This window comes from Haliaeetus leucocephalus, unplaced genomic scaffold, assembly GCF_000737465.1.
Source record: "Haliaeetus leucocephalus isolate CR32 unplaced genomic scaffold, Haliaeetus_leucocephalus-4.0 Scaffold2, whole genome shotgun sequence".
Taxonomy (NCBI): Eukaryota; Metazoa; Chordata; class Aves; order Accipitriformes; family Accipitridae; genus Haliaeetus; species Haliaeetus leucocephalus.
Genome location: NW_010972438.1, coordinates 4,677,284 through 4,691,498, shown reverse-complemented (window position 1 = coordinate 4,691,498; position 14,215 = coordinate 4,677,284). Strand labels below are relative to the sequence as shown.

General features: G+C 38.7%; 1 protein-coding gene across 1 annotated transcript in view; it reads right to left on the bottom strand.

Annotated features, from left to right (window-relative positions):
• LOC104833676 (E3 ubiquitin-protein ligase PDZRN3-like) overlaps positions 1–13,983 on the bottom strand; it is a 32,862-nt gene extending 18,879 nt beyond the window's left edge. Inside the window, exon 1 of the mRNA XM_010570536.1 lies at positions 13,915–13,983. Coding sequence (XP_010568838.1) covers positions 13,915–13,983 — 69 coding nt within the window. The remainder of the gene's footprint in view (positions 1–13,914) is intronic.
• Positions 13,984–14,215: the final 232 nt, after the last annotated feature.

The window sequence follows — 14,215 nt, the reverse complement described above, 5'->3', positions numbered from 1 at the left end:
GGCATAAAAATAATGAATTGCCTTAATTGGACATAGATGCAATAGTGTCCAGCCTCAGGTATTAGTGGTGACTGCTACTTTGTCATTTAATCATTTTTGTACATGTCTGAAGTGTACACTAATGTGGTGACTGCCACATTAGCTTCTTGAATATGATTGAAAAGTCGAAAATATAAGTCTAGACTCTGCTATCTTTATTTGTATCAGATTGCACTTAGTTCACACTGTGCTATGCCATGTTTAGTCCCATTAAAGTAAGTGGGGCAACTGAAGGAGTAACATTACTCAGCGCAGTAACTGAATTTAGCCCATACTTAATGCATTGCCCACAGCAAAAAGCTGGGTGATAATAAAGAGGGTTAACTCAAGTGCAGAATAGATTGAAAAGGCTAAATTCCTGCTGAATTACCTTGTGCACATAACACTCTTTACGCTGTCATCTTTGGTTTATCTTAGAGAGGTGATGACACCAGTATTTTTTTGTTAAGCCAGCTGAGAATGGAAGGTGTTAGCATTACATTTACATTACACAAACACTTGTATTGAACACAATTGCTCACAGTAATGCATAGCATGTAAAGTTTGGCCTGGTCAAATTAAATATCATTAACTTGCCCAATTGAGCAGATTACTTTAAAACAATTTGTACAGCTGTAAAATTAAGTTCAGTGTAATGTTTTCTCTGGAAAAAGGAAGTGCTGATTATGGTTCGAGTTTTATTATCTGCTGCAAATTAAATGTTGCACATTTTACTGTGTGCATCCTAATTTCTTTTTTTTTTTTGATACAATTAAATCCAACAAGCAGTCAAAAGAAAAGAATCTAAATTGCAGCAGTTGTAGTGTTTTTCAGAAATGTGCTCAGAATAACTTTTGAGCAGGAAACTTTTTATGTGAGCTGCTTTCTACATCTTTATGCTAAAGACTGGTAAAATCGTGCAAAGGATAGCTTTCCAGTTTATTCCCCAATATTGTAATGAACTTGGATTGCAGACAGTTTAGTACAGGCCTGCATTTTAGTTTAGGTTCCTTAGGACACTTTATTTCTGCAAATCTGTGGACTGGCATCCTCTTTGTGCTTTCATATGTAGTTGTTTTATAAATAATCACAACTTCAAAGTCAGGTTGATGTCATGCAGAGAACAGGTGGTAGTTGGACTGTATCATAATTGTTACCACAGGGATTATTTCCAAGTAGTATCCTGACTACATTTTCTACAGGCTGATAATGCAGTGAAAAAGAGAAGCGCTGCATAGCCAGGCAGAAGGACGTGACACCAGATCTTAGAATTAGGGAGACGAGGCAGCTAAATTTTAATCTAAAATCTCTCCTGCTGCAAAGGGGACCTTGCGTAGAAAAGGTTTGTGACTTTCTGGCTTTTGGCTTTTTGGTTGAGACACGGCATTTCGTAGGCGTGCCTACTGCCGCCGCCGAGTTCCCTCTCTGGCAGCAGAACTGATACATGGGGGTTTTCACAAACGCCCATTCATCAGTGGCGTAACTGTAGATACTGGCCAGTGAATGAGACTATTGAGCAGCATGTGCTCATCCTGTCCTGCTTCACTGGCTACAAGGATAGCCCCAGTGGAAGGGCTGGAGAAAACCTGGGGCCAGGGGCGTTAAAAATGCTGTAAGTAATGGCATCAGGGCTGCTCTGCTAGAACCTTTCATCTTGTAGTGCTGGCTCCAAGTCAGAATTGAGCATGTCACTGGGTATTTGTATTCAACAATCTCCGCTTGGGCATTTCAGAATACTAGGACTCTGCAGAGCATGGTAAATAAATAACTCTAACAGGGGATTTATATTTGATATATATACAGTTTTATATCACGGGTTTGATAAGATGGCAATGATTATAGTAAAATGAAAGCATAACTCACTGTATTGTTGTTGTTATGGTTTTTTTAGTATTTCCCATCCCAGCACATCAATAATATAATTTTCCATTGAAGGGACATGAGGATGGGAATGCTAAAATGTTTGGATAATGAAAACTAGTAATTCTCAAGTCTGCTTATGTGTAACAGAGCTAAACTGCTTTTTTGTCTAGAAAAAGTAGCAGGTATTGGTATTTTATTTTTAGTAGCACAAAACTGATGGAGAAGAAAAATATACTGGGACGATCTCAATGGCCTGATTTCTGGTGTCCATCTAGAATTGGTACTTGTGCCTGATTTTGAGTCCTTCCGAAACTTTGGCAAATAGATGATATTAAGACGTTTAGTTTCTATCTGGAAAATTTGTCACAACTGACAAACAATTATTCCTAGTGTTTAAAAGCCAATAAATATATCTGTACAGTTTCACTTTGTTAAAAGAAGTGGCTCTATAATCATAGACTTTATTCCTAATGCTGCTGAATTATGCTCAGCAAAATTCTTCCTTATAAATAGTTACATCTGAAATAACACAAGAAAAAAAAGAAATCCATGCATATGAATGCTTCAGAAGACTGCCAAAACCTACAAATATGCATAATTTCTTAAGAACCTTACATGCCATGTGACAAAGACAATGGGATCTTTCATGGCACAAAAGATGGATAAATTAACTTGTCTGAAACGTTGAAATGCTTAGCTTTTGGACCTTCTTTGCATTGGAAATATATTGAATATGAAGAAAGCTGTAGTTTAACTGAAGTGTATGTAGTTAAACTGAACTGCATGGACCTTGATGAAATTTGTTTTGGAGCCAGATAGCAGGCTTAGCTACTGCAACAGACGCAGAGATAAATACTCTGAATTAAGACCATACAGTAAATAAGGAAGGGATGCTTGATTTTTTTTTTAACAGAAATTATGTAATGATTATGAAATAGAATAGTATTGATAGTATTTTAATTTATAGTATAGTAATTTAAAGTATATAGTGTATGTTAAAGACTTTTGCACAAAAGTAGGCTGCAGAGAGCACACTACTTAAAATCTACATTGTAAAGGCAGCAAGAAATCGATAGATAAACATGGCATAATCCTGTCTGGGAGGTCAGTGTCTCCTAGGAGTTTTATTTTAATACTTGGAATGAAAATAAAATAATCACTTCAGCTTGATTTGATGCTCACTAAAGTCACTGGGAGTTTTGCCTTTGCAATGCCTTAGTTCAGGCTCTGACTGAAACAGAGGTGAGTCCAATAGCAAAGCAAGATGTTATGAAGCAGAGCATGCCATTGGCATTCAATTGGCATGGCCAAACTCTGATAATGGAAAGGAAAATGCTGTCACAGTCAATTAAGGTAAAATGTGATACATATTCATAATTGAGAAAAAGAGAGATGATGCAACAAGGTATAATAGGGGAGGCCATGACACAAATCCAAATGGAGGGTCCCACCAAATAAATAAAAGGAAATGATGTCTTAAACTCTCATTTAAATCATGGGGCTTTCACTAATTCCTATTTCCAAGAAGTAAATGTTGAGAAAAATAAACAGGAATTAATAAATTTAAAAAAAAGGCAATATGCTGTATCTGGCCAAAAACCAGAAGCAGCAGATGAACTTCACTGTTAAACTCTAAACATCAGGTGAAACTGCTGAAGAACACAGCCCATGACAGTTAGGAGATGTAAAAGCAACAAATACAATGTGACTATACTTTAAGATCAAACTTCTAAGAGTTGTGAAAAAGGCTGGAAAAGTTTGAGTGCTGCCTTGGAGATAAATGAGTAAAAAGTCCAGTAGGATCTTGCTGGGTGTAGTGTTGGTAAGACCCAAGTGCATTCCTGAGTCTGTTTTCAAATCTCTCTCGTGTTGGTAGCTACTTATTAAGTAGCTTGCCAGATGCAGCATATTATGAACCTGCATCATCTAATGTTGGATGCGTATGTATTATTGAATATAGGATGCTACAGTACACATGGCCAGTAGAGGAGGAGAAAGAACAAATCAGTGATGGGTGAATCAACAAGGAAAGAAGGAAGAAAAACAGGGAAAAAACCTGTCATTTTGGCTTGTGAAGAATTTGCACTACCTAGCTAAGACATGGCTTTCCATGTAATTTTACAGTGCTGTGTGTAAGGTGTTGGATATATAATGGCTTTTCTCTCTGTCAGAGCTGTGCGAGGCATTTGGCATCCCTCCTGCCGAAATCTCCTTCTTTCTCTATTAATTCTGGATATATGTCACAGTGAAATACCTTTTGTGAGGACAGATTTTCTCATGTTGGTTTATACCATACACACATGCTTTTACTTCAACAATTATTGTACTGAGAGGTTTGGTATCCTCCAGCAATTCCAGAGCCAACTGCCACTGTTTAGATGCTAATTTCAGGCCAAATCTTCCTGAGGTCAAAATTGGCACAAGGTCCAGAGGCTGGGAGCCCTCCAGCCTTCACGCTGCGAGGACACGGCTGGACCTCCTGTGCAAGTCAATGGGAGTTTGCAGCCATGACTGAGATGACAGAATTGTACCCTGTTACTAGAAGAGACAGTCTTATTTTTGTTTGAGGTATGAGGAAGATACTTTGATAAGACAGCACATGGTTGTGCTATTACATAAATGTCACTTTATCAGTAGCTGCTGTTTAATTATTTAGCAAGGTAAACGATTTACATGTTTTATTTTTCTGGGTGGGTAGAGAAGACTAATTAATTGCCACTTTGTTGATGGCAGACATAAACTGGGGGCTTTCAGGTATATCAAAATGTGCCACTTGTTTACATAGACAAAATTTCCTCCTGGTTACCACCCATTCTTATTTTCTTTTCCTTCTGATACAATGCTTATGGAAACCCCAGTATCTGTTCTTTCTCTTCTCCTGCGATAGCAGAATTTACACACCTGGGTTGTTTACACAAGAAAGATGTTCCTCGAACTGATTCCCAGTTTCCCACTTGCAGTCACAAGGGAGGCATGCACATGAGCCCCTGGGAGCCCTGCAGACCTGGAGAGGCAATGCAAGGGCAATAGGACAGGGCCGTGCTAGAAAGAGGTTTGCAGAAGAGAATGAGGCAGGACACTCAATGTAGGTGAGGAGTTTTGCATTCAAGCATGTGCAAACATCATTTGCAGTAGTATAGATGAAGTAACTCTGGACATTGGAGGAAGTAGTTAACTGAAAGGTTGAGAAAGCCAGAAAATCCCTGCACATAAGAGTTTACTGTGTGTAGTTATAATTATTTTGTACTTTATTTTTGCTTAAATAGTGTGAAACGTCGTTTGCTGGATGTTGGTGGTATACAACAGAAACTAAAAAGGTTTCAGTAAAAGAAAATTATTTTTCCATACATCAAGTTAGACTGATTTATATGGCTTTAATGTTATGAATGGTAAACGTTTCCATGCATTGTACGGCTTGTTAGTTCTTCTGTGCTTCACAAATGTCACAGAGAAAAAACTTTTTTGCTTAAGAATGAGTAAGCAGCTTTTCTTTGTAGAAATTCATGCAAATCCTTGGGAAGTGCACTATAAAAATGCTAGTTCTGTTAGACTACAGGCGTCTGTGCTCCATTTAAAACGCTCTTTATGGTCCAATTCACTTCTTTAGCAAGTTCTTACGAAGTCTGCATATTAAGAAAAAGCAGCAGAACTTTAAAGATTTTTATAGAAACTAGAGCAGCAAAAAGCCTATTTTCTAAACCCCCTTTTCCTCAGGAATTGGAGAAAGAAGGTTCAAAATATAGGTTAATTCTTCTTGCAGCTCCATCTAATCCCTCTTTTATTTCCCTCATATGGACAGTCTCTCTCTTCTTCAAAAAAACAGAATTATATTGTTTAGTAATAGACTGTTTCCATGTGTGTGCATTTCCCTTCTGCCTTGTGAGCCATCCATGACAAAATAGTTAAGACCAAAGAAAAATTCTTTACTTAAGAGTACAGAATACATTTGTTCTCTAAACCGTTAACTTCCAAATGGAAAATCTTGGGAGAAAGACCCTTGAAATAAAGGAATTTTTATTCTGCTAGTAATTAGCACATTTAAGTATTAACAAGGCAGCGCTAGTGCTGTATATAGCATACTAAAATGTGCCTGCTTTTGGTTGGATTCTCAGGCTCCGCTCCCATGTATCATGAGTCGAAATAAAACCACAGGGAATTCTATCATTTGCTTCAATGAAAACAGATTTAGACTAATGCTGGGACTTCCGAGACACTTGTACTTTCTCTGTAAGCAAAGTTTACTTGGACCCTTCTTTTCTTAAATATGCATTCATCGTGTTAAATGACTATATCAGGGCAGAAATACTGTTTCATATTTTGTCAGCATTAAAAAAAGTGATCTTTTGTGTATCTGTTCATGGCTTAATAACCCTGGTCCACATAAAACACAGAAAGAAGTTTACAGGCCCTCCCTTTTTAATGACGCTTTCTGCCATTTCAGTAGCATGACCCAGAGGGAGCCAATCAATTATATTTCTGAGTGAAGTACAAATGACAGCCATAAATAATCATGAATTACTAATGACCAGAATTCAGCAAGTGCAATTACCCGGTTTCTCTCATTCTTTATATTTGCCCATGTATAGCGCTATGCCTCCAGTGTGGCACCTTGGGCTGCTTCTGCTGAGATGTTACATCGAAATGCTCTTGCCCTTCTCAAATGTCCTTTTCCCAAGAGGCAAAAACCTATGTATTCGTCTAGTACAGCAAATCACAGCTTTTTTATGAATGAGAACTTTTTTAAAAGCTATGTATTTCTATATTTATGTTTAAAATAATACACCATGATAGTAAATAGCATAAAGATATTAATGCGTTTAGTTGAGGGTGTAATGTTACATGGATTTAAGCGAAATTCTTGTACTGAATCAGGCCAAAAGTCCCTGCAGACCAGTCACCTTTCTCCAGCAGTGGCATGCAGGGGGTGCTTTGAGAATGGTGTAAAAGTAAGACACATTTGGAAGGAGCTTTCCCCTTCTATGCCCTTCCAGCACCTACAGCTCAAATAGCTGACAGTCTAGCAATATTTAACACCATACTTCCATTAAAATCAGAGTAGTACAAGTTGGTGGATAGACCAGGCCTTCAAATAATACTAACATTATTTTAGCAGCATATCAGACTATGCAAACAGAGAACAAAAGACAGTGGCTCCTCTGGAGAGCCTGCTCCAAGCAAAAAGACAAAAGGAGTATTCTACAGATGAGATCAAACACAAAACAAGTTAGTGATCTACCCAGGGTCATGTGAGAGCACACCACAACCGAAATCTGAACACTGATCTCCAAGACACTGTCGTTAAGACCATTCTAATTCACAACATTCCCATTTCTTCACTGTTGCTCATCGTTTATTGTTTTTGAGCCCATCCTCCTGCTCTCTCCCTTCTTCCACAAAGGTCTCAGTAATATAAGACAGGGAAAGAGCAACTGTGGATAGCTGTGAAGTTACCTGTGCTGAAGAGGCTTATTGAAGCCGATGCTAAGAAAAGATGCAAAAAACACCCAGTGCTGCTACCTGGGAACCCAGCAGCAGTGACAGATCCAAGTGGATTCGTTAGTAAGAGGGCCTGCTGCTTCAGGAGCTACCTGCTATGTGCAGAGTAGGCTTTGTCTTCTTGGGCCATCTGCTTCCAGAAGTAGAGCAGTGTTTTCGGCTGAAGAAAACTAACCTCAGACAGTGTCATGTAGGTAGGAGTCCCACCACCACCACCACCTTACCCTACCTTTCCAGTCCATGCTGCTTGACCATGGCCTAGAATTCTGCTAGTGTGCTACTGATAAAAACATCTTCATTCTCCTTTTTTGTCTAAAACTGATGAAAGTTACGCAGATGCTATTAGGTCAGATACAAGAGCTTCTGTTGCACTCTGCAAGCAACTCTGCCAAATTTAAAAAGGCTTTCTTATCAGCTGTGATCGTTCAACATGGGAATGATCACCTTCTCTAAAATGATGCTGTAGGAGCTAATTTACTCAGTGTAAATGCACGTGATCCATGAAAATGCATAAACCAAATATGGTTTTAGTCTGATTGTACAATTACTTTTTCTGTAATGCAGAACACTTATTTCTCAAGTGTTCCCAAGGAGTCTGGTGGTAGTGTTTAAGAAATGGAGTGCTACGTAATGCAGCTAAGGTGGTATCTCAGTGTAAAGCCAGAATAAGTTTCAGCAATTAGAAGTGAAATGAAGAAGTGCCCAGTTCGTGTGCCAGTGGACAGCGTGTCCAATCACCTACAACATGTCCATGTCCAGAATTATCACTGTATTGACACAACTGAGAAAATACTGCCATGATGTTTACCATTTTTCTTTTAGATGGTGGCCTCTGGCTTTTTGCCTAAAGATATACTGTGTTAATAGGAAGGTTTCCTTCAATAGTCACTGTTTAAAGTTTATGTGCATTTTATATTATTAAGTCTGCCACTCTCCTGTCAAATCCCTAACTCGCTAGTGAGTTCAGGAGGGCTAGCTGGATCTGCTTACATTTACCCGCTGAGTGTCTGAAAGGAACGATCCCAGTGTACGTATAAACATAGAGTTGCCCTGTCCTAGTGAAAATGAAGCCTGACCTTTTGTTTCGTTATTAATGAACACAGCAAAACGCATTTATTAAATCTGCACTTTTTCATTACTCCATATGTTTCCTTTTTCCCAGCCCATGTCTGACATGTGACAGTAAAGCAGAGAGTGATTGTCCCTAGTGCCTTCTCCCTTGTGACATCTTGCCACCTGCTTCATAGCATTAAACAGATGTATAAGTGTAAAGCATTACAAAACTCATCTTTTCAATCATTTATCACTTAAAAAAATTCCAAATAAATCTATGCTATGGTTAAGCATTTTATCTGCTCAATGTAAAGAAGAAAGGCACCGTAGATTTTAGGAACATTACGAAGCAGTAAGATATTTCATGTGCACAGTAGGTCAAATTACCCATTTATATCACAGGTGAACATAAGGCATTTTGTTTATTTCATATCGTGTCTTGGTTATGTTCCTTTAATGACCAAAATATTCCTCTAACATGCAATAAAGAGTATCTTCCAGAGAAATCCTAACAGAGGGATTGCATTATTCATCGTCAAGTGAAGAGGAAAATTTCAATTGCCAGTTTCTGGTAAATGTCTAATTAAGAAAAGGGACTTCTGAGCCACAGACAGGCGCCACAATCATTAAAGGGCAGTTTTCTGAAGATTACGAGTCTCCAGTCTGTCAAGCAGAGTTTTTCTACAGCTGAACTAATTCAGCAGTAGAAAACCCTGCCTAGAACAAAGTCCTTGGAATTAACATCTTGTTTAAGCAAACACATGCCTACTTTGAAGTAAGTGTGATAGGTTCACAACTGTTATTGAGGTCAAGTTTAATGGTAGTGAAGTGACAGAATAAAACTTCAATGCTATTCTTAATTTCAGCTGCAGCACAGACTGTACATGGAGTATTTGAAGCCATACAGTGTATTTCAAGTAGACCAGTTTACTATAATTGGCACAACCAGTTTGGTCTTAACATGGAAAACTACTGAAATGTAGACCAACTAATTCTCTGGCTGCCCAATTAAATTTCAGGGTGTGAAAAGCATATGTACAGAGGCAATTATTTTTGTTTCCTAAATCTTACAGTTTTGATTAGAATTTTTTTTTTTGAGCTGAATGTTTATTTTGGCAAGCTTCATTTTGGCCCTCATTTAGGATAACATCATTGCTCAGTAGGTTTAAGTCTAGTTAGACTGTTTCCTTGAATCAGGCTTTCTTAATGACTGATTACTTTAGTCTAATTTTTGCAAGTCTAAACAAGTGAATGGAATTCTAATGGCAAAGGGAGCTGTATCAGTGATCAGCCCAGTGCAACTGGTTTGTGTGCGAGTTCTGTTGAAGGAATAGTCTCCTCGCAAGTGATGCTGCTGGAAGTTGCCAATGAAGTACGGTGTCGGTTAGGTCCTCATCACTACTGTCATCTCATTAGCACAGCAATTTGTATGCTGACCTTGATGCTTTTATAACCTTGGCTGCATTGTATCTTAGTCTAGTTTAGAAGACAAATCCAGCTTGCCCACTATTGTTTTCACTAACACTGTCATTTTTAGTTGTCTCAGAGATGTGCCAGGCCAAAAGCACGTGAACAGGGCTTTCAAGTTAGTAAAGCACTACAAGGTCATTACATCAACTGTTTATTTATATATGAACTTTAGTATTTGTGAAAGGTGCCAGCTCAACAATCACAGAGGCAGAAATCTTCTGACCTCAGATCATCTGAAGCAAGGGCAGTGGCAATGTGAGCTTGTTTCCTGCCAGCGTTTCTATCCTTGTTCTGGAAGGGCAGCCTGGAGGAAGGGGTTAGTCTCCATGCTCACTTATCGCATGGTTTCTCAGCTTGTAGTGCCAGTTTTAATGGGTCGTTTTTATGATATCTTCCCACTATGAGAACTGGATGAACTCCATCATCTTGAATCGCAGGAAACAGCTTTGAGCATTGCCCGTGCAGTTTAGAGTCACCTGTGATTTAAAATTCTATGTTCTTATCCTTGGAAATATTAAGTGGCCATTTAGGAAATGATTTCACTATGTGTGCTTACCTCCCAAACTGCATGTAAACATGTGCTTAGTGTGAAATAGGTACTGAGAAAGTTTCTTAAATTGAGGTCTTAATCTTTTTTTATTTTATTTTACAAACTCAAAATCTCTATTTCAGGTGACTCATTCTTCTGTAAGTTTCCTTCAATGGAGATTACTTTTCGGTCCCCCAGGAATTTTCCTACAAAGGGAAAAGCCCCTATTTCTGTTATTGTTTGTATAGGAGCTGATAACATTGGGAAATGCAAACTGGAAAACTGGTCTAACACCCCACCCCCCCATTTTCTGGTCTTCTTTCTTCCCTATTCTCCCTCCATTTTCACACCCTTTAAAGTCTTCTAAAGAAAATTTCCATTAGAAAACCAAAATCTAATAGCATATAATTACTTCATTTCATATGCTGTATGCAACTGGGAAGCAAACCTCAAGATACGTCTGAGATGCTGTATGCATCACATTGCTGCCACAAGGACGCTTATCGTCAGTGACAGTGTTCTGCATCAAGATTTCAAGCTGCCAGAGTCCCCTTTGTGTTTGTAATACAAAGCATTGATATGCACAGCTACAATAGACTTTAATGACGAGGTGTCTTAATTTGGTTTTTATTATGTGATTAAAGGTACAATAAGGTATGTGTTCAACAAGAGGGAAGACCGTTGTTCTGCATCATTAAGCTCACAGCGGCCCAAAAAGAAATCGTAGGCAATGTGCCAAAGCCCTTAATGAAGAGGATCTCTTTGAATTATCTATGGATGAGGAAGGGATAAAGCCTGAGCCCTGGTATATTTGATCCTCTTTGTGCTCTCTGTTATGAGGACTTACGGAGCCAGACGTACTGGACCTTCTGGAATTGTAATTTATTGAAGCATTAATTTCCCAGCCACACTAAAGCTTTTGGCCTAATAGAGAAAGTGCACTTATGTATTATTATTAATTCTTGCAAGTGTTTTCTGAATTCCTACATCTCAGAGTCATGAACTTTTAAAAAATAAGGCTAAGGGGATTTATTTGTAACAATATTCAATATTTCCAAAAACCAAGTTACACAAATTTTGTCTAACTCAGACTCTAAAAAAAGCTTCTTTTAGTTTTCTCAGAAATGGTAACATCATCTTACCACATGGTATTAGGGTTACATGGATGATACAAAATAGAACCACTGTAAGAGGTATTTGTTACTGCTAGCATATTTTGAAACTTTTGTCTTTTATATCCCGTTATTTTAAATGATGATGATTCTTTATCTCCCTCACCGTTAAATTTTAAGTGATTGCTCTTATGTGTAGGTTACATGAGGATGCGTTTTTATAGTTATAGTGATATTTAATTATTGGGACATACTCCATAAGCTATAGAATTCCCTCCCTCCTATCTTGTGAAACAGAGAAATCAAAGTAGTACCTTGTTAAAATAATTCTGCACAATAATTTATATTCTGGAATAATCAGGGATTATAGTCTTAAATAATTCAGGTTTTACTATGTTAGAAATCCCAGTTTTATAGGATTACACGCACCTCTCACTTCTGTGGAAGCTGAGGGTATTCCAACCGTGTTTCCCAGAGGACCTCCCTGCTTAAAGTTAATCACCAGTGCTGTGCACTGTGCTCCACACATTGCTGAAACAAGGTTGCAGCATTTTGCAGGTTGATTTCTAAATCCAAAGTACTGCTAGGGATCTGCACCTGCAGCCAGCACCGGATAGTTCAGTCATCTCAGATATCAGTGGGACTGTTCCTGTGACTGATTTTAAGGACGTGTATTTAAAGAATGTTGTCCTGCATCTGTTAGGAGACATCAGTAACTTGCAAAGGTTCTCTGCCACCTTTATTTCACAACAAAAATTGTGCAAGCTTCCTAAACAATCAAAATATTCCTAAATTGTTGCTGTCTCAGTTTGTTCTGATTGTTGCGCTTCACTGATAGTCCTCAAACCCAGACTACCAGAAAACTTGGCAGCCTTGGGGGATAAGTAACTACTACCACAGCCACTGCTTGATCTGAACAGAGGATTCACACAAACAATACCTGGCACCAGGTCTGCTGTTGCAGGCAGCATTTGAAACTAGTTCTCAGTACAGAATAATGTCCGAGAAATCTGATTACCTTCCTCTCAAATTCTTCCCACCATCACATGCATAGCAGCTTAGCAAGTGGAAGTGAGTTAGTATAAATAGAAATGACAGTAAACCTGTCTTCCTATTTGCTCTCACAAGTTTTTTTTTCTTCTACAAAGTGTCAGCGTCCTTTGGGTGAGCGAGCAAGAATTATTAGATCAAACTCTGTGTTTAAAATTTAATCAGTTCCCTACTAGCATAACATAGAAACCACATATTTTATTCGCTTTGTTGTCGGTGACATCGGTGTCTGGGATCAGATGCAGGTGGTAACGCAGTGAGGACCACAGGATTTGTTTCACTCCTGTGTGCTGCTGAGCAATTCCCTCTGCCGGCGAGTGCACAACACGGCAGCGCTGGGAAATGTCCACCAGCCCAATGCTCCTGTGACTGGGGATAATTGCCACTTATTCTAAACCACCTTAGGAATGGCAAGGTGATAAAGTACAGTTTGAAGGATCTGGGTAGTTTGTGTTTATCTGGAGTGTTTATACTGACAACCCCCTTCGCGTTTTCAGAGGTTAACCACAAGCTATCTGCCTATGATTATTTCAAAAGAGATTTGTAGGAGTATGTCCCTAAACCCCTGGCCATTGCTTTGCAAGGTTCCATCACGCTGTTTTGGTCCAAATCGTACTTCAGATGTGACAGACTAAGACATTTCAGAGGCTGACAGAAGGAGAAGCAGTAACAGGAAATAACATTTTTGTAATAGAGATAAATGTCTTATCACATTTTTAGAAAACTTATCAGATGCTTAATAGGAGTAATTTGATGTATGAAGCTCTGCAGAGCAGTAGTTTTAATCTGCTGTCAAATCTAACTATTTTGGTAGCTGGTATTTCTACACGCGGAGGTGCAAAAGCTACAACTACTAGACATAAACTTACATTGACAGGAACAGGCACTTAAAGACCGCACTGAGCACCGAATGAATGCATTGCACAGAAAGAAGCGTCTGTATGTACTCGTAAACAGATACAAAGGCTTTCTGGCATGTCTTTCCTAACTTGTTCAAAGAGCGTGTGACCAAGCCATGACCCTTGTCAAGAGATTTTACCTAATACATACTGGAGAAATTAACAACAGTGTCCGATTTTGTGATGTAAAGTTTTGTAAAAAGTTTGATGTATAATAGCATACATTCAAATATTTGATGTTTTGCAAGTGTGAATGGGAAGGTACATTGTAAAAATATAATCATAGACATATCAAATAAAGGCAAACCCCCTGTCATTTCCACTAGTATAAGCAGGTTTTGGTATTCTATTTTCCCTGTCATTAACAGTGGTCACAAGCCTAAAAGAGAACATTTGCTTTTAGAAATGAAATCTAATTCTTTACCTGACAAACTTCATACAGTAACTTGTACTGTTCTTCTTGCTTCTGTAGAGTGCACAAACTGCATCCCATGTTTAAATAAGTGGCAGGAATAACCTCCCTTATTCACCAGAGCAGCCACAGGAATCTCTGTTAGCAAGCATGCATGCAGATATCCTTGAAAGCCCTAGGTGGGTCGGCTGGACCGAAACAGTTCACAGTGGTATTGCACAGGGTGCTGCAGAGGAACCGTGCTCTTTTCTTTCGTGCTTTCCCTCCTTCCCTGGCAGTACACAGCACTCCCTCTGCTGCTCCGCTCCGGCTG